General features: G+C 36.7%; 1 protein-coding gene and 4 long non-coding RNA genes across 19 annotated transcripts; 3 read left to right on the top strand and 2 right to left on the bottom strand.

Annotated features, from left to right (window-relative positions):
* Positions 1-20: 20 nt before the first annotated feature.
* On the bottom strand, positions 21-917 carry LOC149921998 (uncharacterized). Its single transcript, XR_016477368.1, has 3 exons — positions 602-917; positions 290-517; positions 21-227 (listed from the first exon to the last, which is right to left on the bottom strand). It is a non-coding gene; the product is annotated as an uncharacterized LOC149921998 (long non-coding RNA).
* Positions 918-1,099: 182 nt separating this feature from the next.
* On the top strand, positions 1,100-2,310 carry LOC149921997 (uncharacterized). Its single transcript, XR_016477294.1, has 4 exons — positions 1,100-1,302; positions 1,432-1,644; positions 1,733-1,862; positions 2,018-2,310. It is a non-coding gene; the product is annotated as an uncharacterized LOC149921997 (long non-coding RNA).
* A 552-nt stretch (positions 2,311-2,862) lies between these two features.
* Positions 2,863-4,543, top strand: LOC149921996 (uncharacterized). Its single transcript, XR_016477178.1, has 6 exons — positions 2,863-3,141; positions 3,231-3,322; positions 3,387-3,453; positions 3,513-3,603; positions 3,701-3,770; positions 3,830-4,543. It is a non-coding gene; the product is annotated as an uncharacterized LOC149921996 (long non-coding RNA).
* Positions 4,544-5,583: 1,040 nt separating this feature from the next.
* Positions 5,584-19,867, top strand: LOC149921995 (uncharacterized). Of its 14 annotated transcripts, XR_016477170.1 has the most exons (9): positions 12,868-14,112; positions 14,185-14,450; positions 14,536-14,728; positions 14,796-14,917; positions 14,981-15,164; positions 15,229-15,432; positions 15,833-16,002; positions 19,421-19,557; positions 19,627-19,866. XR_016477170.1 is itself a non-coding variant. In XM_090162731.1 (8 exons), the coding sequence occupies exons 3-7, from the start codon at positions 14,644-14,646 to the stop codon at positions 15,865-15,867; spliced, it is 630 nt and encodes a 209-aa protein (XP_090018857.1). In that variant the 5' UTR covers positions 12,868-14,112; positions 14,185-14,450; positions 14,536-14,643; the 3' UTR covers positions 15,868-15,872; positions 15,931-17,347. The 14 variants fall into 14 exon arrangements, 5 of the variants coding, with proteins under 5 accessions (XP_090018857.1, XP_090018858.1, XP_090018860.1 ...); XR_016477169.1 differs by having other exon boundaries at positions 19,421-19,867; XR_016477176.1 differs by lacking the exons at positions 19,421-19,557; positions 19,627-19,866 and adding an exon at positions 16,724-17,347 and having other exon boundaries at positions 15,931-16,002.
* A 3,217-nt stretch (positions 19,868-23,084) lies between these two features.
* On the bottom strand, positions 23,085-25,112 carry LOC149921994 (uncharacterized). 2 transcript variants are annotated; one of them, XR_016477341.1, is made up of 5 exons: positions 24,980-25,112; positions 24,902-24,918; positions 24,789-24,839; positions 23,674-23,792; positions 23,085-23,256 (listed from the first exon to the last, which is right to left on the bottom strand). It is a non-coding gene; the product is annotated as an uncharacterized LOC149921994 (long non-coding RNA). The 2 variants fall into 2 exon arrangements; XR_016477340.1 differs by having other exon boundaries at positions 24,902-25,112.
* Between the last annotated feature and the right edge of the window lie 936 nt (positions 25,113-26,048).

The following is a 26,048-nucleotide window of genomic DNA, read 5'->3' as shown; positions in this document are numbered from 1 at the left end:
CTACAGATTTTAGCATCTCCTTTATTTGATATAAGTTCCTCATGAAATGAAAGATCGTCATCCTGTTGGACGTTAAAAATTGCACAAATCCATTTTTTTCTCATTGACATTTCCTTAGGAAATGAATGGAAACTTATATTTTCCTCTTGACCAATTTGGCGTTTCTTTACTCTCTTCCAATCACTTTGTTTGCAATTAGGAACTGAGCAGACAACCATTTTATATTACTACAAATGTAATTAAACGTTTGTTAATATGTGGAATAATATACAATTAGTTAAATACTTACTTATTAATGACCACCACGGCGAATCATTGGAAGAAAGATCCAAAGTACAACTTTGCAAAAAACGAAATGCGCACGCTCTAAATTTCAAATTTCACAATGGTTCAGAGTGCCTCTAGCGAGAAATTGCGGCGTATTAGAAATCCACGGTGGGGGGGCGAAAATCTAAGCGTACCCAGGCCTTGATATAACGGAGGCAACGGTGTAAACAACATCGAAACAGGCATCCCGCTGAAAATAATGTATCGTGAGTGTCCCAATACTAAGAATTGATTTAAAAAAAATGATTTTTGGCACTACCAATGAAACATTTACCTGAAACCGCGTTTATTGCGCTACAAATGGGAATGGCCGAGGCCTGAATTGAAGGGCACTCCATAGATTCCGCTACGCAGGTAAGAATTCCTTTACCACTATTTTTATTTAATAATAAAACGAAACGAAGAAAGAACTATCTTTTCGTTTTAATAAATTTAAAATTATCTTATTGCAGATCCCCATAATCATCTGCTGTATTTGTTTTGGAAAGACGGCGAATTATTATCAAGTTGAGTGTTTGTCGAATCGTTCACAGTGTAAACTTAAACAGCCAAATAATTTTTTGTATTACACCTTAATATTTTTACATATGCTCCACTTATAATAAAAATTATTTAATTCCTCAAATAGAAGTATTTATTTATAATTGTAGCTATTATTTAAAGAGAAAGGAAACACATCTCCCTTTTGACCTGATACCCAATGATAAAAAACTCCCTAAAATACTTAATACAATGTGTTTTGAAGCCCTAACAGCTTTTATGGATAAAAAATTACAGGAAGGTGATAACCACCCATAACCACCTTTGTAAAATATCCAAATGAAATTCAAATCTACCGCCAAACTGATATTAAGAGAAAAACCAGATGGAGACAGCTCCGTTAAAAAAAATCACCAAAACTTTGGTCAGCTGACAATAATAAAGAAATAAGTTTCATTGTTGTGGGAAGTTTTACATCTGAAAGCTAGAGAAAAGGTAATCGGTAATATTCATTAAGTTTATTTTAAAGGAGTAGACATACTACTGGTTAATGTAATTATGTTTCAGGGTTATTAATTATTCGTTTATAAAGGCGAGATCACTGAAGTTAAATTTTCTTTTCAGTCCGAACAAGAGAGTTGTGTATGGCCACCAGAATTTTATTGGTATTGTCCAAATGACTCAAAAAGGAGAGAGAAAATTGAACATGTTGAGCTACCATTTCGTTTAGAATCATTTTCTAAAGCCCATTCAATCGTTCTTGATTATTTTCTACTGACAGGGCAACGTTGTCTAATGTTTCAGCATTGCTAGTAGCAATGGGTTCGGAGAACACAGGTAATGTTTCTTATGGCTTCTTTTATCACCTTTAACACGTATACTAAATTATTACTTATATGTAAATTTATGTCTATCTGTTTTTCAGGGAATGTAGGAAAAGAGCACCATTAACAATACCACTTTTGAAATTTCTCCTACCGTTGGCCTAGGCGGATCTAGAAGTGGTTTTTCAGCCCTTGCGTCTATTTAAAAATGTAACTGAGCTATATCTGCTAGTAAGTAATATACCTTAACTGATTTTTTCTAAATATACCCATTTCATTGGCAATATTTTGCTTTGTCAATCTTTGTTTTTTTTTTCATTGTGTTGTCATTAATATGGGAAGCTCAATTAAATTTAAATTAAATATTGATCACCTCTACTTTCTAGAAATATTTTGCCGTCTCTTTGAAGCCAAATGAAAGGGAGCACTACCATCCACGCTCGGTGGAGTACTCGTAAGAGTAATGTGAAAACACCCCGCACTTGGCATACCAATAAAAACACCACTTGTTCGGGCTAGTGGTGGACATTTCTGATCCTTATGATATCTTGGCCTTTCACTATTCTCATAGGCCGTGGCTATTCTCACGCCCCCCGTGGAAATAGCAAAATGACTATTCTCACGGGGGGCGTGAAAATAGTCATTAGGCTATTTTCACGTCCCCACGTGACAAGCAGAGCCAACCAATCAGAACAAAGTATTAGAAGTATACTTTTTAAAATATCGTTCAATTTCAAACGGTCATGTTCGAATTAAGGGGTAAGTAATTATTTATTATAACATAGATTAAAGTACCCCATACAAACAAATATTATTAAATTATGTTACGTGAATGCTCATACTATCATATAAAAATATAATTGCGCAGTTTAAAATTTACTAGAATATTGCAGAAGATAATGCCAATAGTTTTCAGATGCTTATTCCATGGTTGTTATTTTCACACCCCTATCATTTCAATATAAATATACAATTCTACAGCTTGAAAATATTTTATTCTTATAATTTAATGTTTCTACTTTCATTAAAAAATACGTTTTGGCTAGTTAAAACTGTTAGAATATTGTAAAGAATGAGTATCAAATGAGCTGCCAAGCAGCTAGGACTAGATTTCTGATGCTTATTCCTGTGTTGTTATTTTCACACCCCTATCATTTCAATATAAATATACAATTCTACAGCTTGAAAATATTTTATTCTTATAATTTAATGTTTCTACTTTCATTAAAAAATACGTTTTGGCTAGTTAAAACTGTTAGAATATTGTAAAGAATGAGTATCAAATGAGCTGCCAAGCAGCTAGGACTAGATTTCTGATGCTTATTGCGTTGTTGTTATTTTCACACCCCTATCATTTCAATATAAATATGCAATTCTACAGCTTAAAAATATTTTTTCGTTCTAATTTAGTGTTACTTTCATTAAAAACTGGACCCCTAGAAGGACCATTTAAAGTTGGGTGTTCCATTCAACATCCCCATTAAAGTTTAACGATAGATTCCGAAATTGGGTAAAACCATCCCTACCATTATCAAACCTTAATATTATTTTGAGTACTTATGTAATTCAGGCATGCTTTTATTATTATTATTATTATAGTGGTGCAAATTTGGATTTTGATGGTGTAGTATTCAAATTTAGCGCCTGGCTTGTGAAAGCAATCCCGTTTGCTAGAAAGTCAAACTGCCAAAGTACGTCTAGTGCACGCTCGCTTGACGAAGTTGCTCAAATGTTAATTTATCTTTTTTTTTCCAGGGCTGCCGATTGTTATCATGTGTTCTCAAATGTTGCCATCAAACCTGAACTCATATTGACCTACAAAGTATGATTTTTGCTATTACTCCTATGGTTATTGTGTTTATATTATTTTTCACTTTGCAGCTTGAACCAAAAGGACCTACCAAGCTATGGGGGGAAATCCCAGTCCATTTTCCGGGATATCACACTATATTGAGACCTCTTTGTTTACGTCGTAATATGCCAAGACCGGAGCTTTAGTCAACAATTCTTTAGCGTTGTAAAAGCTTTGACAAAGCTGCTCAAATGTTAATTTTTCTTTTTTTTTCCAGGGCTGCCGATTGTTATCATGTTTCCTCTAATGTTGCCATCAAACCTGAACTCGTATTGATGACCTACAAAGTATGAATTTTGCTATTACTCGTATGGTTACTGTGTTTATATTATTTTTCACTTTGTAGCTTGAACCGAAAGGACCTACCAAGCTATGGGGGGAAATTCCAGTCCATTTTCCGGGATATCACACTTTATTGAGACCTCTTTGTTTACGTCGTAATATGCCAAGACCGGAGCTTTAGTCAACAATTCCTTTAGCGTTGTAAAAGCTTTGTCTTGACCGTCTTCCCAAACTGACTTCTTTTCTAATAATTTCCGTAACAGTTCGCTAACTGTGGACATTGCAGGCAAAATCTGTGCCAAATAATTTACGCATCCCAGGAAACTGGAACTCTTTTTTATCCTTCGGTCGACACATCTCTGTTATGGCTTGTACTTTCGCCGGATCTGATTTGATCCCTGTTGCTTTTATAATTTGGCCCAAATAAGTTACTTCTGATACTGCCAGCCGTATTTTACGTTCATTCAGAACCAAATGTGCGTGTTCTGCCTTCTCTAGCAGTTTCTTCAAGTTCGCATTGTGATATTCTTCTGGTGTCACGCCACGACCAATGACTACTTTATCATCTGCAACCGCGGGAAGACCTTACAACACCCCCCAAATTCGACGTTGAAACTCCTCTGGAGTCAAAGAAATTCCGAAGGGCACTCACTTATAAAAATACCTGCCAAAAGGAGTACCAAACGTGGTTAAGTGTTGACTTTCTTTTGCTAATTTGACTTGGTGAAAACCATCCTTCGCGTCCAAAATTGAAAAATCTTTGCTCCTCGTAATTTATCGGAGATCGTATCAAACGTTGGCATCTGTAAGTTACTCTTCCAGATCCTTTTATTTACAGGTGTTGTGTTTGTTTTTAATGTAGAGGAGCCCTAGTCATATTAAACAACATGTATTCGTATTTCTAAAAGAGTGAGACCAGATTGTTCTGCATTCCATCTCCTCTATTGTCCATTCCCCTCCCTATTCCTCTTTCTCCTCTCTTAACATGCATGTGTATATAACGTGATGGTTTCTTTTCTGTTCGGCTGGTTGGATTCGTACTGGTTGAAAAGTGGTTGAGGTACTTGCGGCATGTACTTTGGTTCTGTTTGGGTCTTTTTGTAAGCTCTAGATACTGTTGATGGCATGAAATTGAGACGAGACTGGATTGTACTCTGCTGTATTGGCGTTTGTGGAACTACAGGTAGTTGCAGTTGGCTTTGTGAAGGGTTTAATTGAACCGTGTGATGTGTTGCTTGTAAATTCAGGTTTTGGTTTATCACAGTCAGGACCGGACTGGCTAGTAGTTGGCCTCACCGGCTATGCAATCGTCTGGGCCCCATTTCCCATTAATGCCAAATTTTTCCTCTTTGGCCCCCAATTTGAGTTGGCCCCGATCTGACCGGCAATCGCCGGTTAGCCGCCCGGGCCAGTCCGGGCCTGATCACAGTCTTGTTTGTGATTAGATTCAGATTCCATCTTGCGTCTTCTGACTTGGTTAAAATGACGTTGGATATTTCCCTGTGGTCTTGCTATTTCGAACATAGTTGTCCCCAATTTCCTTATTATGTAGCCTTCATACCATTTATTTCCAATGCCAAAATTTCTGGCATATACTGGGTCAGATATTTGGTATTGCTGTTTGGAGGTGGGTTGATCATTTGTATTGGGGGAATTCGGGATCGCTGTCAGTTTATCTGAATGTGGTGGCTTTGTAGTTTCCTGTAACCATTGTGGAATACATAAATCAAGTCGAATTTTGATTTTCCTACCAAGCATTAATTCAGCCGGGGATTTTCCTGTATGGTTTTGGGTTCAGTGATGATTTAGTAAAACTCATGTTAGACGTGTGTCGATATCTCCTGTTTTGAAAATGTTTAACCCATGATTTAAAAAATCGATGCTTTCAGTGGTTCCATTACCAATTTCTTACGGGTAGTTTTGACAGTACGGACAGTTCTTTCCGCTTGACCGTTGCTTTCTGGGTGATAGGGTGCTGTCCGGAGATGTGTAATTCCATTTTGGGATGTAAAATCTTGGAATGATTTCCTTGTAAAACAAATTCCATTGTCTGTAACCAGCGTTGTCATTATACCAAAACGTTCTATATATTGGCGAAGTGAGTGAATTCCAGCGTCAGTGTATGTGGTTTGTGTTACTTCTAATTCGATCTATTTGGTATGTGCATCCACAATTATCAAAATGTATATGTTTTTGACTGGCCTGCAAAATCAGCATGAACTGTCTCTCCAGGTGATGCAGGTATGGGCCATGGAACATATTTAGTGCGAGGCATCGTTGAAGCTTGTTGACAAATCGTGCATTGCTTCACTTTGTTCTCAATATCTAAATCAATGTTTGGCCACCAAATCCGTGATCTTGCAAACTTGTGGAACTATGACTGTTGCCACGTAGAATATTATCAATGTTTGATAGACAATTTTGAACTCGTATGATAAGGTTTGAGTTCCGAAGAGACTTTATGCAGCCATCCTTCGCGCATGTAACAAGCAAGTGTTTTTAGTGTTTCGTCTGCTGTCGTAAAATTTATCATTTTGTGCACGGTGATTGAGCCTTCATCAATAGCTGTCAATAGTAACACGTATTCCATAGGCAGTGGCGTTACATCTGCTGCACCTGGTATCGGCAGTCTGCTAAGTGCATCTACATTGCAGTTGGATTTCCCTTTTCGGAATTTGAGTTCATACGTGTATGCTGACAGTAAAAGAGACCATCTTGGAATTCTAGCAGCTACCATAGGAGGTACCGGCTTGTTATGGGCTAATAGAGTGACTAATGGTTGGTGATCGGTATACAAAATAAATTTATTTCCATAAGTATAATCTCGAAATTTAGTCACTTCAAAGATGAGTACCAAACCTTCTTTTTCCAATTGCGAATAGTTGCGCTCTGCAGTAGTGAGGCTATGCTATTGGTCGTTCGATTCCGTTTATGACATGATAAATTGGCACACCCAATGCAACTGGTGAGGCATCGGTGGCTAAATTTTGCTCTTTCGTGACATCATAATGCACAAGCAGTTTTGAAGATTTCATTTTAGCTTTTGCTATTTGGAAAGCATTTTTCTTCGTTGACCAGTTCCATTTGTTGTCCTTACGAAGTAGGTCGTTCAATGGGGCAAGTGTTGTGGCATTGTTGGGCAAAAAGTGTGTGTAATAATTTAGCAACCCATGGAAGGAGCAATATACCATGGGGTAATCTTTTTTATCTTAATAATCCTTTTGATGTGTTAATTACAATGAAACTTTTTGATTCGTAATCTAGTTTTATCTGATTGTATGCGTCTTTGAGGTCTAGTCTTGAAAAATATTTACTTCCTGCAAGCTTTGCGAAAATGCACTCTTGTTGTGGTAATGGGTACATTTCAATGTCCAGATTGGCATTTACTGTCATTTAGCCTTTGCCTGATTTGCCAAGTTTTTGCACTGGTACTATTGGTGATGCAAAGTCAGAGAATGATACTGTTTCCAGTATACCCACATCTACCATACGTTGGATTGCCTCCTCTACTTGGTCTTTCATTGCTTAAGGTATTGTCCTAGCATTGCAATATTTAGGAATAGCATTCGGCTTAAGGTAGAGGTGTACTTTTACTCCTTTGAGTTTTCCTTATCTGGGAGAGAAAAGTTCCTTGTTGTTGTCCAGTACTTGAGCAAATGTTTTTGCTGGTGGGGCTTCCATCCTGGTCTGATTTACCCTTGAATTTGCAAAATGTTTAAAGTAGAAAATAACGACTTTCTTCCACATAGGTTTGGTCCTGTACCCTTGTGTGGTGTTCAAGCAAATTTTCCATAATAATTTAGAAGGCCAAAAAAAGATCGAAGTGTTTCCAAGTCTTTTGGAGCTGGTGCTTTGGTGATTGCTTCCATCTTGACATTCTGCGGATGCAACCCTTCTGCGTCCAGAGTATGTCCGAGAAAGTCGACTCTTGTCTCAAAGAATTTACATTTTTCCTTTTTTAATTTCAAATTGTTGTCTCTTAAAGTCGTCAGTGTTCTGTCCAGCTGTAGCAATTGTTCTCTCGTTGTTTTTCCGCCAATGAGAATGTCATCCTAAAAAGGCAGGACGTTCTTGAGGGGTCGTAAAAGAGATTCCATAGTACGTTGGAAAATGGCAGATGATGAGGCTACCCCCTGTGTGAGGCGGGTGAATCGGAGCAACCCACATGGTGTGTTGACGACCACATATTCACGTGAGTTTTCGTCCAATTCAATTTGATTATATGCCTCTCGTAAATCCAATTTGGAGAAAAATCGGCAACCCGCGAGTTGGATATTTGTCCACATTAAGTTGCTTGTTGAGTGTGCTCTTGAAATCTCCCCATAGGCCAATGCTGCCATCTGGTTTCCTTACCGGAACAATAGGTGATGCCCATTCCGAGTATTGTATCTCTTCGATAATTCCCTCTCTCTGCATACGTCTAATTTCCTCTTCCACTGCTTCAGCTCTTGAATAGGGAATGCTCCTTGCCTTGCAGAAAACTGGAATCGCATCTTCTTTTATGTGTAGGCGAACCTGAATCCCTTTTAGTTTTCCCACTCCTGGAGCAAAAACATCTTTATTTTTCTCAAGTATTGTTTCAAGAGTCACGTTGCCTCGGATGTGCTGGTTCTGTTGCTGCAGCCATTGTTGAATAGCGTTGATCAGTCACGTGGTTCAGCCGAGGAAGAATGTTGAGGTCTGAATAAATCAATTTTCGGCCACATAAATTAAGGCCAGTTCCATCAACGATTAAGACTGAGAGCTATGTTGTTCTTCCTTCATGTTCCACTTGTACTGTCAATTTTCCCAGTATGACCAGCTTGTTTCCTGAATAAGATCGTAAGTTGACTTCTGCAGGTTCTATTGAGTTTTCGTAGGGGATACGCTGATAGGAGTCCTTTGTTATCAAGGTGTGTCCGGAGCCTGTGCCAATTTCAAAATTCATATGAAATCCATTTACTTTGCAGGTGCTGGAACCTGTAGATCTTTTATTTGGCAAACTTTCTCTTCTGATAAATGTACACTACACCTTGACTATGAGTACAGGTAACGTGTGCTGTTGTTGTTTTATATGTTACTGTAACCATATTAAATCCAATTACGTCTAAAGAAAGGCCAGTATAGCTGTACTTCAGCTTGTTAAACCAATGTTTTGTGATCATGGCATGACCTGATCCATTTTCTAAGTCAAATGGAATTTTGATATTGTTGACGGTGCAATGAATGACTTATGGAGGTTGAGTTTGTGTGATGACAGTCGGCATTTTTATGCCCAGATTTTGTGCATCTAATGCAGTGATTTTTCTTAGGTATAAATTTTCCGACTTTGAACTGAAGATTGTTTGGCCTTTTCTATAAAACTGTTTCTTGGTTTATTTTTACCTTTATTGTGAGCGTTCGATATGGCATTCACTTTAGGACTTTGGTCTCTTGTTTGACCAAGTTAAGTTTTAACTACTTTCACTTTCTATAGCTTGAATAGATTTTATTGCTTGGTCTAAAGTGATGTTTTTATCTTCGTCACATTCAGAAAAGAGTTTCTGCTGCATTTCATCATTGGCTATACCTTTGATTAATTGTTCCAATAGCCTCTCCCCCATTTGAGTTCGTATTAATTCACAATATCTTTTTAGTCTGGTTTCCTTATTCTGATTGAAAATTTGAATCTCCACATATTTGGATGGTGTGGGGTTGAAGTGTTCATATAATTTTGCAATGAGAGTTTCATAGGGCACAGTTTCTATCTCCGCTGGTAGTACAAGATTAGTTAGAAGAGCCAATTCATCAGGAAAGATGCTTTCTTTAGATCATCCGTTATATCATGGATGTGGAAATATGCTTTTAATCGTACAGAGTATTGAGACCAAGATTCTGTTGCGTTGAAAGGAGTTAATTTGCTAATGGAAGGCATATTCTAATATCTGGTAAAATTCCGAGTTGAAAAAAAAAATAAGTTAGGCGTAGCTTGCCACCTTTGTGTGGAGGATTGATAGCTTAAAGTTGACTCTCTTAGGCTTAGTTCACCTCCTGGTGTGTACCTCCTCTTGTCTCGTTTTTTTTTCTTGAGGATCCTTCCTTGTTGAATTATTTAAAGCTCTTCTAGAATCTATTTTAATCCAATCCCATCTTTGTCTCCATTTGTTGTGTTTGTATTTAATTAATGTAGGGGAGCCTTAATCATATTCCTAAAAGAGTGAGACAAAATTGTTCCGCTCCCCTCCCTATCCCTCTTTCTCCTTGTACTATCAGCGCCCTCTCTTAACATGCATGTGTATAAAACGAGAGGTTTGGGATCTAAGCATAACCTCAACTTTCCATTTCGGTGCACTATTACAATGCTATTAACCAATGGAGTATGCTCCGTAACTGGCGCTATAATTAGCTTCTTCAATAGTTCCAGCAAAGCCACTGGCACTCTTCTTGTACTGAAACTGCAGCTGGATCTATCTCTATCTTGTACTCGCCAGGTAAACCACCTAGGCCAATGAACGCTTGAGGAAATGCTTTTATTACGTCCAATGCTGACATTTGCATTATTTCCTGACAACTCGAGTCTTTAACACCTTCTGAATGGTGTATGTTGAATTTCTCTTGCACATGAATTGTGACCAACCCCAGATCAATAGATGCTAACGCTGAGAGCAATGGATGTTGGTTTCCACTGACCACCTTAAATATCAGTTTGAATTCTCCTAATGGATGTATTTCTGATCCATCATATAACCTCAACACCGACTTGGGTGGTAACAATGGTGCATCTATTCTTTTGATCCTAGTCAGATCTGTAATAGGAATGATATTGCACGCTGCCCCTATATCTATTTGACAGTCCAAGAATATTACTCGCCAATTGTCATCTTGAAATTGTACTTTCCCAAAATATTTTGTAGGTCTATTTCTTGAACTCTTCACCACAGTTATGTCCTCCATTATAATTATATCTTCTAATTCTTCCTCTTCTGCCACTAGCTCAGCATGTTGAATATCCTGTGTCTGCAAGAATCGTTGCTGTGATGACTGACCTGGTCGTTACTGAGATGACTGCCCGGGTTGACTTCTTTTCCATTTTTGACACGCTCTTTTAATATGATACGAACGCCTTGCAAAAATTGCGTTTTTTGTCATAAGCTGGACACTGCTCTTGGTTTTGACTATGATCGTGTGCCCCTTCACAGTAATAGCAAGGTCTAAGTCGAGTCTCTGGTCTGACATCCTCTACTCTACCTTTCCCCTGTATATTTCGAAATTGGCCCTGCCTGTGTACTCTGCCACCTTGTTGATTACCCCTAAGGCCTCTGTTCTGGAATGCATGAACTGTATCTGTCTCTTCAACTTTATACTCCTTATGTTTAGCATCTAGTTGCGATAATTGAGACTTGGCTTGTTCGCTAGTTCGTAACGCAGTAAGTGCTTTGGCAACTGGAACAGATTTCAAATTTCCTTATCTCGACAGCCCATGACCAATTTATCCCGTATCATTTCTTCTGCCAACCGCCCGTAGTTGCACTCTTTGATCAACGCCCTGACTCGTACATAGAACTCATCTACTGATTCATTTTCCATCTGACACACTGACCTTTCATATAATACATTCACTTTTGGTTTAAAATGCTTAGATAAGGCATCCAATATCCCTTCCGTTGTGGCTACTCCTTCCACCTTTAGCGTTAGGATTTTCATAACTTTCTTACACTCATTTCCCATGAGCAAATGCAAGTAAGCAACTTGTACTGCGGATGGTTTTGCAGCCAACTCTGTCACTAAAGCATAATCATCAAAGCTTTCTCTAAACGAAACGAAATGATCTGCTAAGTTTCCTGTCACTAGCATTGCTTTAGGTAGCATTACTGCAATAACGCTAGGCTGTCTGCCTTCATCCATCTTGCTGGCGACTTTGTGTTGAAAGAGAGATACGCCAAGGCTAACGGGACACGAGGCTTAAAAGTGGCTTAATGACTGTTAGTTCCCTTTGAATGAAGTTTCCTTTTCCTTACATTCACTCCACTTCTGACACCATGTTGTATGTTTATTTATAAGTCGTACTATCATAATAAAAACGTTTAATAACTACGATATGATTATCCATTTCCATTGATAGTCTATTTACATTGTCATACTACTCTTGGTGATCTCCACAGTAATGATGCCACATACGACTACTAATGCTACTAATATACCTGAAAGGCAAGAACCTATTTCAGTGGATGTATTACGTAAAAAATCCAGGAGAGCACAACAAACAAATACTACTGGAAGAGGCAGCCAATGGAGGACTCATCACCAATACATAACAATAATAGACAATATCAACATCATCAACAACATACACGATCAGCATCAGCTTCAAGATACGGACAACGGAATAACGACTACACTCCGGTATGTAATCGATGTGGTACTACACATCCTTATCGCACTTGTCCAGCTTACAGTACTACCAGTCCAAGATTCAAAGGACGTAATCATTTTTCACAGCGTTGCCAATCAGCTTATATGATGTACGAAGAGGATGAATTAATGCATCAAGATGATAATACCAGTGATGAAGATCAGCTATTGTATAACTTGCAAGAGGAACAATATGATGAACACGGTGCTGACAACCATTATGATATAGACCCATTTTACAAAAATCTATTAACACTTAGAGCCAATAAAGGTACAACACATGATGTATGGCTGACCCCATTGCATCTACAATAACTGCGTACCACTTTGAAAATCTACACAGGGTCACAGGTCAATGTCATCCCAGCATCCACGTATCAACAACTGAAAAACCCACCTAAATTAATACGACCACAACGTCAAGTGATGGCTTATAACCAGATTCAAGTTCCAATGTTGGGCATTGCCAACATCTTATGTAAGTCTACAAAAGTGTCGATGGTTTTACAATTCTACGTGACAACGCTCAAGACAGTTGCTATTATTGGTGAGAAAGATTCAGTTCGACTAAACCTTGTCAAAGGCCTTGATATCTTGGAAGAAATACCTAGACTAAATACCTGTAATTTGAAGGGATTTTACAATTCAACTGTCACACCAAATACTTAAATAGAAGAATTCAAAGACTGCTTTGGAGCGGTTGGATGCCTTCCAGGTTATCATGAATTAAAATTGAAAGCTAATGCAATCCAGGAAATAGCGGCACCAAGATCAATCCTCAGGCCTTTAGACAACCATTAAAACACAAACTGGAAAAGATGGTTAAGTTAAATATAATTAAACCCATCACAGAACCAACGGATTGGGTTCATCCCATAGTAATTGTTCCTAAACCTGATGGGTCCATCCGACTCGGTTTGGATCCTAGAAATTTGAATCAAGCATTGAAAAGAGAACATACCAAAATGCCCACGTGTCAAGAAATCTTCAGTAACTTACATGGACGTAAAAATCTTTACAGTACTTGATGTTACATCTGCATTTTGGCAAATCAAATTATATGAAGCAAGCTCTAAATTATGAACTTTCTCTACACCATATGGACGCTATTGCTTCCTACGTTGACCATAAGGGATTGCATCTGCCTCTGAAATATTTCAAAGACACATGCAACAAGCCTTTGAAGGTATAAGCAACTTAGACATATCCACTGATGACATGCTCATGTCAACTGAAAGTACATTAATCATAATGCCCTTTAACGAGCATTTCTAACAAGAGCAAGACAAAAGGGTACCACTTTTGGAAAGAAGAAAATGCAACTAGCACAAACTAACGTTAAATAAGACTTTCCACAGGTGACCTCTTACCTTATCCGCTATCGGACGTCTTCAGAGTCTTAGCGGTATTAGTAACATCTCGTTTGTTCTCTGCGCGTCGTTAAACTTTCGGATGTTTTATAGTTGTTTGGTTTTAATATTTTAGTAAAGAACGAATCAAGTTAAAATGCGTGGAAGTAACTCTAAGATCAAAAGCAAAGTAAGCAAAAAAAGAAGTGTTAGTTCCAGTTACAGATTCTAGTGTAGGTGTAAGCAACAGTACCAGCTTACTTTGCTAAAGTACCCCATTAAGTTTGATTACTCACGTTGAAGACTTAGAGAAAGATAGTGTCACAGAAGAAACCGCTAATTTGTACGATTCATTGGAAAATGAAATTGTAACTTCTTTATCGGAATTTGAATATGAAAGTGAAGGGAATGAGACGGCTACTCGTTTAATCAAAAGAAAAAATGGGTTGGTCTTTGAACTTACAAGTGCTGGGAGACAACTTTCAAAAAATATTTCACATATGAAGGACATTCATTCAGCGAAAAAACAAATACCTATTCAAATTTAGTCTTGAAATGTGTGTATTGTGATAAAACTATATATGGAAATGTCGGTAACGCAACTTTTAAATTCACAAGACATCTTGAAGTAAGTTTTAAATTTTTCTGGTTAAAATTTTCAACTTAAAAATAACTTCCTCTACTTCTTATTAAATTACAGAGACTCCATGCATTTAAAATATCAAACGAGACACCTGCAAAGCCTTCAAATGTATCTAATGACATTGACAGCCCTCCAAGTTCTTTAATTTGCACTCAGCATTTCCCTAATACACTTTTAGACCTTGGTTTGGAAAACAAGGCTGTGAAAAGACCATCATAAAAAATTTCAACAAATAATGATGCTTGGATTCCAAAAAAATACTGGAGAGCAGTTTTGAATTATATAACCAACCACATCAGGAATGCCTCTAGTCTTAACAGAAAGTAACTATACCAATTTTAATAGAAATTTTTTTATTTTATTTTATTTTTATAATTTAAAAATTTTGTTAATCCCCTGCATTTCAAGAATTCATGCACGAATTGAATCCTGCTATTAATACTTGGTCTAGGAGAACAATTTCTAGAGATCTCAAGAACGCAGTGGAAAATGAAGTTGTTCCTGCAATAACCTTAGATGAAGGAACCGTACACCTTTCATGGTATTTGGACCTCACGTACAAGGGAAGGTATTATTGGTGTTAAATGCCACTTTCATTCTGGTATGCAATTATCCATTTTTTAAATAAGAACTGGAACTATTAACTATTATTTATGTTACGAACTTAGACTCTTGGGAGCTGAAATCGTTAACTTTAGGATTTAAATCTTTTGGAGAAAGACATACCGGGGAAAATATAGGAGATAAAGTTGTTCAAGTGCTAAAAGAATGGAATATTGATCCCCTAAAGGTAAAATATATTTATACTTAATTTTATCAATGGAAATTACCATTTTTCTTTTTCTTTTTTCAGGTTGGCAAAGTCATGGCGGATAACGCTTCTAATATTACTTCAGCTTTTAACATTGTGGAAGAAATAGGCTTTGATTGGACTGCAGTTAAACAAAGAAAAAATGAACCAACAGATGACCTTGAAATGTCTAAAGATGATTCGGATGAGGAAATACTATATGGAGATGGATTGAAAGATTCTTACAGTAAGCGAATTTTATTGATCAATTTGAATGTAAACTCATTCAATATCTGGATTTTTCTTACTAGGTGAGTTAGGTCTTCCCGAAGAGGAATTGGCAATGATTGCTATGAATTGGGATCAAGTACGATGCCTAGCTCATACTTTACAGTTAACAGTCAAGGACGGTTTGAACCAAGATGAAAACGATACTAAGCTGATTGAATATTCCACCACAATCATCATTTTTTTCAGAAAAAACTATTATACAGGCCAATTGGTTGCTAAAACAGGTAAAGATTAGGCATGTGCGAGCACTCGATTTTGGTCGAGTACTCGTTCGAGTTTCGTGTATTCTTTTCACGAGGAAATTTTGGAACCAGTGTTATCGAAAAATTATTTTATTTTGTTTACTTTGAGTAAATAAGTCTCAATGAAAGAATTTTGATAGTGTAGAGAATCGAGTACTTCAAAGTAAGACTAAATTTTCGAGCACTCGAAACCTAAACCTAAATCATTGAGTACTCTAAACCTCCTTTTAAGTTAAGCCTAATTACTCGAAAACTAGCAATAAAATTGAAACTCGACTCGAAACTCTAAATTAAAAATTTTTAAACTCTAACTTGACTCGAAAACCAAAAATCCGGACTTACACATGCCTAGTATAGATTTAAAAGTGGTTTGCGTTACTAGATGGAATTCAACTTTGCATGCATTGGAAAGATTGAATGAAGTAAATTATTCTTATAATTTTTTAAATATCTAATAATTTAATTAATTTTCTTTCACAGGATAAAATGTTTTCTCAAGCTCAACAAATGCCTTTGAAGGCGTACAATGAAGACAAGGAAACGATCCGAGGGGTAACCCACCGATTTTGCTTAAACTTGGTGAATTAGTAGACCTTAACGTAACTTAAAAATTCCCAAAGTGAAAAGTTACGTTGGGCTTTTGTTTTGCCATGGCAACCGAAAACTTTTTTGACAACACCAAATCCAAATTTCTCTATGTGATTTACCATGGGAAAAAAACAAAGAAATTTCAAAAAATTAATATTTCAAAAAATATTTAAATTGGGAAACTTTTTGTATTTTTGGGTGAATTAGAGGTGGGCAAAAATTGTGAGCGAATTCTGAAATGAACGCTCAGACCTTTTTAATTTGAGTGATCAAGTAAGCTAGTGCTCAATACTGGCGATGCTATTTTCTCTCTCTTAAACTGAACCAGCTCAGGCCGAAAGCCGTGAAATTCTCTCAGTCACTGATCGTTCACGGTGCGTTGAGCGAAATCGGCTGATCGACACGCTAGCCTGCTCAATTTGAAGCGCCACGTCCTCCAGCGGTGGGATAATTCGTTCACTAGAAAGCGTTGACGGCGGGCTGAGTGAGATCGTGCCGAGAGAAGCGGCAGTTTTTTAACATCGGAATTTCTCAACCCACTGAGCGACGGTATAGTCTTTCTTCTGGAATTCGCTCACAGCGCGGTGAGAAAATATTATACAAATAATATTTTATTGACGATTTTTTTTATTCAATGTACTTTTTTATGAAATAATTTATAAGAAATGAAACTTTTTTCTCACAGCACTTTGAGCGAATTCCGGGAAACAGTCTACCCCGTCGTTCAGTGGGATGAGAAATTCCAATGTTAAAAAACTAGTGCTTCTCTCGGCGCGATCTCACTCAGCCCGCCGTCAGCGCTTTCTAGTGAACGAATTATCTCACCGCGGTGCTTAAAATTGAGCAGGCCAGCGCCTCGATCGGCCAATCTCGCTCACCGCGCCGTGAAAAATCACTGACTGAGCGAACTAATCGGCGATCACCCTGAGCTGGCTCAATTTCTCTTTCTCGCTTAAGAAGAGCAACCGATCTTCGTATTTGAAGTGCTCACTCGTTTTGAGAGGATTTTCAAAAATGAACGCTCACAATGTTTGCCCACCTCTGGGGTGAATTGGTACGCCGTTGGGTAAAAGCGAGCGAGGTAGGGTAAATTGAAGTAAGTTCAAATATGTGTGAATAATTGCTAATTTAACAAACAAAATAGAAATTAGGTTTTAATCTTATCGTATTTAACTGGCATTTTCCTAAATTATTCTTTTAATTTATTAGTTTTTACCCAATTTAATCGACTTAGTCCAATTTAAATGAATTTACTCAAATTAGTCGTAACTTACCAAACTTTACTTTATCTTACCGAATTTCACTCGTACTTTCCGTAATATATTAACATTTACCTTAAATTATCAGTATTTACCCAATTTAATCGACTTTGTCCAATACAGACGAATTAACTCAAATTAATTATAATTTACACGTTATTACTTGTTTTTCGGGTTTACCCAATTTAGTTGACTTATCTAAATAAATTTCTATTTTGTTAGTTTAATTAGCAATTATTCACAAATATTTGAACTTACCTCAATTTACCCTACCTCGCTCGCTTTTACCCAACGGCATACCAATTCACCCAAAAATAGTCTCTCTTACCCAAAAATACAAAAATTTTCCCAATTTACATATTTTTTTAAATTTTTTTTGTGAAATATGTGATTTTCCCATGTTAAATCAATTAGAGAAATTTGGATTTGGTGTTGTCAAAAACCTTTTCGGTTGCCATGGCAAAACGAAAGCCCAGCGGAACTTTTCCCTTTGGGAATTTTGAAGTTACGTTAAACAAAATCGGTGGGTTACACCTTGGGTCGTCTCCTTGGCTGCGTTCAACAACTATCAACAGAGAAAAACCGTTGAGTTATCGTTGAGTTCTTTTAATCACAAAAATCTAAAAGTTGTTGTACAATTTTATGGTGCGCTGACTTAACGAACAAAATATCGTCTGCTGCCCCTCCTTTAACTTTGTCGAATGACGTCATGACACCGATGAGCAACGGAAAAACCATCTTGCTCAGCCGATGTTTCTGCTGAGTCTCCGATGATCAACGTGACGTCAAAACCGGAAGTAAAAAAACCGCTGACCGTTGAGATCAGCGCTGAGCTTTTTGTTGTTGAACGCAGCCCTTGTAAGTCGACTTATTTTGGTTTCCAGAAGGTAGAATAGCCTGGTTTGAAGCCTGACTGCAGTCTATATAGGTGGTTATTTGTCTGGAAAAAAATCATGTGTTTGTACAAGCTGCAAACAAGAAATGCTCTATTGGATTAGAGACAAGGTAGTAAGTAAGAGTTGGGTTAGACCCAATCTAGCACTTCGACCATTGTGCAGGCCCAGCCTTTTAAAGATGGGAAAGCAGAGTCTCTGAAACTAAGCGCACGATTTGCTTCGGCGGGAAAGATCGCTCGTTTCCAGCCTATGCATACCAAGATGCTCAAACCTTTGAGCCGCATAAGAATCAATGAGACGAAGTTTCCTCCTCTGCAAGGCATGCCCTGCACATAGGACTCTCACTGACATCAATCAGATGCAGATGTCTATTAAGCTGGCAGTAACGTAAAACCACCCTGATACTACTCTTAGGGAGCGAGAGCAACTCAAATGCTCTTTTCTTAGAAGGCTATCTCATTGCCATGATGCCCTTATGACCAGGCACCCTATATAGATGAACCCTATTATGGGTGCCCAGTTCTGAAAGGAGATCCAGACAGCTAAGAATGAGCTTAGAAGTATTACTAAACTGATTAAGAGCCTTAAGGGCAGCCTGACTGTTTTGCCCCGATACTTCTTCTTAAGACAGAAGTCAACACAGAAGCAGATGGCCGAAATCTCAGTCTAACAACGCCAAGGCTCTCAGAGAAGCCAAACTTCTTAGTCTGACAATAAATTCCAGCACCCACCCCTGAGTGAGTCTTGGAGCCATCCGTGATCCAAACAATTTCACCCTTGGTTCCAAAAACTTGGAAAGGCAAGGTAACACCGAAACTTGTATAAATATTCCCATGCTTGTTTGATTCAGTAGGAAATTTTCAGAATACTAGGTAACAGGTTGAAAGTCAAATATTTTTCTAGATTCGCCTTGGTTTATACTGTGCTGGAACTCTTCTGATTCTATTTTTGTTTCTGTCATTGCAAAGAATTTGCTGAATTCCTTGGCAATTTCTTTGGGAGTGGTTAAGATATTTCCTCGTGATTCTATTGTAATTATACTAGGGGTACACTGATAAGGGTATAGCTGATATATCAGCTATATCGGTGGTACTATCGGACGATATATTGTCCAATATTAACAAAGTTATCCATCATAACTTTAGTGTATGTGATAAAATCTTTGTAAACGACAGTTCAATACACTTTCATACCATTTTATCCGAATGTTTCTTTTAATTTTACCAGAAGTAAATGAACCAAAGTTATCAAAATATCACCAAGAATCGGAAGGCGTTTTCCTTATGAAAATGATGAGAAAATCGAGTCAAAAAAAGCTAATTTCCATCTCCGTCTTTTAAAGCGATAAATTGCACTTGAGAATTGTGGGTATAGCTATTTCTATGTATAAAAAATGGTTTCATAAAACAAAAACCTTTTTTTTTTTGGCGTAGGAGCGTGCAAAACTTTAAATTCGAGGTCAAAATGTAACTTCATAAGGAAAACACCTCCAACATGGGGAGTATAGCAGTCTGATAACTTCGGTTCATTTACTTCTGATTTTACGTGATACATATTTTCTATCTCAAAGCTGTCTAAAAAAAGGTATGATCTAGCTTCTGAAGTGGTGCGGCTAATCCAATAAAATATGATCATTAGTTAATAGATAATTTTCTAAATATATTTTTCTAATACCGGTATCGGCCAATATTCACAGATTCTGATATTAGAAAAATAGGCCAATATATCGGTGCATCTCTAATTTGTCTTTTTAGCCTTTAAAAAAGGCTTTAGAGTTTTCCAGACATCACTTGTTCCATTATTTCCAACATGGATATTATTTTGAAAGTATTTTCACTTATCTCTTCGGATTTTCTCCGTCACTTGATTCCTATAGGCTTTGAATTGAGCCTCAAATTATCTTTGACATGGAATTCTACTTTTCCTGCGATAGACATCTCGTAAGTGCATTAAATGTTGGACTTCTCTACTTAGCCATGGTGGGTTAGATGCATTTATTTTTCTACTCACAAAAGGTGCATGTATATTCAAGGTATTTTTTATTATGGAGTTAAGTGTAATGACTCTGTTGTCAGCGTCTTTGATGTCTGGTTAAGATTGACTTGCATGTCTTTAACAAAAGACTGCCACTGCTTTCCTGTAATCTCAGACTTTCACAAGCTTTTTCCCAATTTTCGGGATATTCCTTTTAGAAGTACATACATTTAGGTTGTGTTCTGAAATCCCCAATGGAACGTTAATTAATTTCTTTATTCTTGAGTGTATGTTAGTATAAATATGATCAATTAGAGAACTAGTTTTCTTCTTGATTCTGGTTGCATCTGATATCAACTGGTGAAACTCATATGTAGCTGACTTCAAGCTACGTGAATGCGAGAGTTGTGAGTCTATGGTTCCAAGTAGGTTTGAGTTGAAATGTCCAAGATATATAATTTCATTACTTCCCAGTTCATCTACCAATATTTGAAGTTGAAATTTAAAATCTAGGTGACAACTTGCATAGCTCCCATTTGGAGGATGATAGCAAATTTCAATGACTAAACGTTTACAGTTTTTTTCATGGAGTTGGTTAAATTCTTGAAGTTGAAGCCAGAAATCCTACACAGTACTAATGAGTATAAGTCGCATGAAGACTTGGCCCTCGAATACCTTAAATCAATATTGACTTCACAATAAAATATTTGAGTTTGAACTTGAGCTCTTAAAGGTCGCAACCGGTCAACTATTGGATTTTCTGGCTTAAATATCGAGTTATGATGATTGGTTTTGCCCCCAAAATAATTGTAGTTTATGCAAATAATTTGATTTTGTCCAGTCAAACCCATCTATAGCCAAAATTATACCAGTTTACCCAAATAGTTAAATTTATCTAATATTACTTATTTTAACCGACTGTTATTTGAATTTACCCAAATAATATAATTAGTTTGAGAAATTGGTTTTGGAAAATTCATTTTTCTTCAGAGGTTCCTGAGCTTTTGACCAAGTCCTTTGACACAATAGTGAAAGCCACCCATTCCTTATTTCTTTCGTTGGTGTTGGAATTTTTCTATTCCAAAGTCTTAGTTCTTTTATTTTTCCCAATATTTTTTAAAATTTTAATAAAAATTATTTCCTCATGAAATAGTTAAACTTTAAGCATAAAGATATAATAATGTTATAATAATTTATTTTGGTTTCTAAAAGTGACTCAACAGATCCAAATTTGAAAATAAAAATTACTGCTAGCTTGTCAACAAATAAGGTATTTCAAATTCCCGCCAAATCGTTCAATATTGTAGATTTTCCTAAATGTGAAATAAGCCCTAAATTCTCTTAGCTTAGCATTCATAAACGAAATTGTAAAGGGCATTGTTGAAGTAGTTCAATTTATATACAAATAAAAGCATTTAATCGTCAAATTAAGTTTGAGCGCAATCCTATAATTTGAATTGTTGGCGGGAAGTTTAATTTGTTTTAAAACTAGGATTAACGAGTGAAATTGGCTAATTTTTAGCTATTTATCTAAATTACACTCAAACCTAAGTTAAAATCGAAAAAAAAAACTGCAATATTTTTAAAAATTTGAAGAAACATTAAATTGTCAATCGATTTGCCCCTTATCCAGTTTCCAGCATTCAGAGGAAAGTAGTCTGTGTTGTTAAAAATTAGACTAAACCCGAACTCGTATTTTGAACTTCTAAAAACGACAGAAGTCTTATAAACGTTTTACAAATAAATCTGTTGGATCCTCCAAAAATATTTTTTTTTTCCGTTTTAGGCTTTTAACCAGATTTTTAAAATTTCAGTAATAGTTTCATTTCAAACAATTAAACAATGTGATTTATTTAGTTTTACATTCAATATTATTGATTTTAAAAAAGTTTTAACTTTTGAATTATTTTTATGTATTTAATCTTATTCGTTGCTTATTTTTTAACTAAATAATGTGATTATATTAGGAAAATTTAAAAGTTTAGATTATTATACCAAATTTGTTACCTGAAGCTAAATGCAACCAATTACGATGGTACTTTAATCCTTTGGTAGTTATAGCAAATAAGGAGTTGGTGGACTTAGAATTGTTCAAGATTTGTGGATGAAAATAAGCGACACATGATTTTTAAAGAAGTAAGAAAATGATAGGGGTATGTAGCCAGAATCATCGTAAATGGCATATAATTAAACGGCCCTATGTATTTAATTACTGGACCCTATATTGTTTATTTGATTGCATTTACTGACACTTTCCCTATAAAAAAGTAAAATATGCTTGATAAATTATAAATTTACCCCATAAAATACTGATGTCAAAAACTATTTAATTGAAGTAACTTCTTTAAAATAAATAATCATTAGTCCACTAAAAGAGCCGTGTTGCTTTTGGCTTTGCGTGTCATCACATTGAATAGCTGCTTGCATAGGGAGTGAAGACATTCAAATAATACAAAAGTCTCATAGAAAATTTCTTTTTAATTTTGAAGAACAATCCCACACAGTAACCATGCTGTTTTTGGAACACAAAAAATTATCTATAATTACAAAACCTACACTAGTATTTGTAATTTATTCAAATATCTATTTAACCTTTTAACTGGAATTCCATTAATCGTTTTTTATCTTGTTCAAATGTACTCGTATTTTAATAAAATATTAATAAAGTGTCTTCTTTATGTTTAAATTGACCAAAAAAAGGAAACACAATTTGTAAAGGCAAACATTTATTACATATGTACAAAAATAAGTGTTACCAACATTAAAAACCTCTCATTTCAAAGATGATTTGAAGTATAACTATGCTTTAATAAGTACTGCTAGAAAGGCTCTTTGAGATTTCAGTGCTAGTGGATATTTTCTTTTCTTGCAACTTTATTTTTGAATTAGAAATAATCAAATTAATATTTACAAGTAATGTTTTCGAAAATTTGAAATGCCATTAGCCACTTATTCAAAAACTAGGTTTGATTTCACAGATTATTAAAGTGTTTTTATTTTACTAAGTCCTGCCAAATCAAAAACACTTTCATTGTAACTGTGCCAACCTAACTAAAGAAGTAAGTGTTACCACTCTCGCCACGTGGAGGCTGCATTTAAGGAGAGCAAAAAGAAAAAACCCACATTAAATTAATAATTTAATTAATTAGGATAAAAATCCCTACTATACTAAAATTAGTACAGTAGGGATTTTTTAGTAAGCCTAAATAAATTAATATCTTCAGGGGACGGACTTTTTTAATATTAAAATTAGATAAGTATGAACAGCTTGGTGTTTGGGGAAGAAATCAGTTATTTGTTTTTATCCATAACCAAAAATTATAAATAATAAACTTATATTTTTGCATATTAAATCATTTTATAACCTCGAATAATGTCCCTAAATAAACAGTTAACTGAAATTTATATTTATAAAAACTTTTGGCGGTAAAAAGTTCCTCTTAAAACAGGGAATTTTCATGCTAAAATAAATTAGTATATTATGTTAGACAATAAATATTCTTTACCAGTTAAAATTAGTTATAAGTTGGAAGCCACGGGGACGAGACCAGATGCAGGCTTGCGAGAAGCCACAGGGACGAGACCAGGGGCAGGCGCTAGCAAAGCAAGAATAGCCAGTGATGACCTGGACAAAAGAAGAGGAAAATCACTCTCAAGAAAAGAAAAACCAAGGGATGGCTCCAAAACCTTCCCGGAGGAATGTTTCTTGGCCAGAAAGGAATTCCCAAAAGCAGGAGAAGAGGATAGCTTTGAAGACTCCCCAGAGGAAGCCTTCTCAGCTGGGAAAAAAATCCCCTAGCACTAAAGCCCGGAGGAGGAGCCACCAAAGCCCAAGGAGAGGGGAAAGATGGAACAAAAGGTGCCGCAAACGCAAATGGCCCAGAAGGAGCCTGGGGGCCGGGCAAGCAACGCAGGGTGGGATTTCAAAGAATTGGTCCAGAAACTGCTGGACCCATTTACCGAAAAGTGATATTTATCCGTGGGTGTCGGACAAATTTCGCTATCGTCACTTAATGTTGCCAATACCGCTGGCATGACCCTTCCATTACAAGTAGGGAGCCATTGGTAAGGGAAACATCAATACAATCCCCGATGCCCTGCGAGCCAATGGAGCGAAGTTGGAAACTTCGGCTTGTCCCAAAAGAGAGCGAAGCAATGGTGCTATGAACACATTTCTCACTGTCAGAATGCCATGCCACAGAATCTTCACCATTACGGTAGAGATTCACAACCGCTGCATTGAACGCAACACCAGTTTTACCCTCAGCAAATTTCTTCAGTGAGAGAAGAACCGGTGGCCAGCACGAGTCAGCTTCATGCACCACTCTCCCGTAGGAATAGGAGTAAGAACCCCTATACGCTACTCAACGGGGAACAGCAAGGGGTCAAAGAAAAATCCCTCCGAAACTCTTTAGACAAAGAGCTAAAGAACCCCGATGCCTCATCTTGTTCCAATGCTTCGGGCTCCCAATACACAAAAAAGGCTACCGCCAGAAGGAACCTTTAGAGGATTTCTTCCAGGAGCCAAGCATTGAGGTGCAACACGGGGGCCGAAGATTGGACGAGATTAAGACATCTTACTAAAATATTGCCCAAAAATTACTCAAACTACAAAACTCACCGAATTCACAGTACTAAAACGAACCAAATCTCCGGATCAGACCAAGGAAATCTATAAAGGAAATAAGGAAACTTAAAAACTCATAAATAGCTGGACTCATGGCAACTACTTACCTGATTTATGCCATGATCTAAAAACCAAAGAAAATAATTTCAATAATCAAGTGAAAACACTTTACACATAGCTATTACTTATCTGATATAGGTCAGAGGCACGTCAGTCTCCTCCATGCTACCATGACCTAAGCTTAGGCTTAGTGAAGTATAACTACGAAGACCTAGGCTTAGTGAAGAAAAACCACTAAGAATATATTGTAGAGCAGGCGCCCCTATAGAAAATCATTTAAATTATCAAGCTTTATTTAAAAAATACATATATGTTTATTTAAATTGGCCTAAAGAATACGAAATATAACCAAATTTGGCCTAAAGAATAGGAAGAAAAATGTGGTTCCTCACCTCTTTATTGACTAGAATGCCGCTACGGGGTTATACGAGTTTAACGCTGATCACGTGGGGGCGTGAGAATAGCCTGTTAACTATTCTCACGTCCCCCGTGAGAATAGCCTGATGACTATTTTCACGGGGGACGTGAGAATAGACACTGCCATTCTCATAACTCTGTTGACCAAACACATTCTAGCCCAGCCACAATTTCTTCCCTTTCCTTCAACCTTGGTTAAACTTCTTTGCATTTTGCACTCCTTTGCTTGCCCCATTTTTAAAACAATTTCGCGTAAAACTTATGAATAATAAATGTAAATGATATATAAAAACAAATGTAAATAACAACAAAATTTGAAAATATGTAAATAAAGTTTAATATATATAGTAAAATAACTGAAAGTCGAAAATTGCCGCTGTTTACAAGCAATAAATAACAAGTCAAAGCTAAGGCTTAACTGAGCGCTTGAAGTAACCCGCTTCCCACCGATATTTTCCGGCGTTTCTATTGGCTATGGCGGGGGGCGGAGCTTATTAAAAAAAAGGCGAAAGATACGAGAGCGGGAGTTTACGAATTCTTGAAAAGTTGTCTCTGGAACGCATTTAAGATACGAAAGTTCGGGTCTCGTAGATTTGCTCTCGTAACTTTTTAACTTACGAGAGTTTTGAAAATGTCTCTGGAAAATATAGTCGATGTGTACGCCGCACGAGTCTCAAAAATTTGCGGTGTTTTTCGCGGGAAATCCCGGATCACGTGATCGTCGGCCATATTTTCAGAGTGGGACGTCCAATATACAGGGTGTTACCGAAACTTTCT

Source organism: Leiobunum rupestre, chromosome 11 (assembly GCF_980474605.1).
Source record: "Leiobunum rupestre chromosome 11, qqLeiRupe1.1.hap1, whole genome shotgun sequence".
Taxonomy (NCBI): domain Eukaryota; kingdom Metazoa; phylum Arthropoda; class Arachnida; order Opiliones; family Sclerosomatidae; genus Leiobunum; species Leiobunum rupestre.
Note: the sequence above shows the minus strand (reverse complement) of the source record. Positions and strands in the feature narration are given on the sequence as shown.

What these genes read in the sequence shown, in the direction of transcription:
- LOC149921995 (XM_090162732.1), top strand. Translation starts at nt 14,644, where the DNA reads ATGAAGGAACCGTACACCTTTCATGGTATTTGGACCTCACGTACAAGG. An exon ending in TAAATGCCACTTTCATTCTG is followed by an intron (nt 14,729 to 14,795) that starts GTATGCAATTAT and finishes TTACGAACTTAG; the next exon opens with ACTCTTGGGAGCTGAAATCG. An exon ending in TGGATTGAAAGATTCTTACA is followed by an intron (nt 15,165 to 15,228) that starts GTAAGCGAATTT and finishes TTTTCTTACTAG; the next exon opens with GTGAGTTAGGTCTTCCCGAA.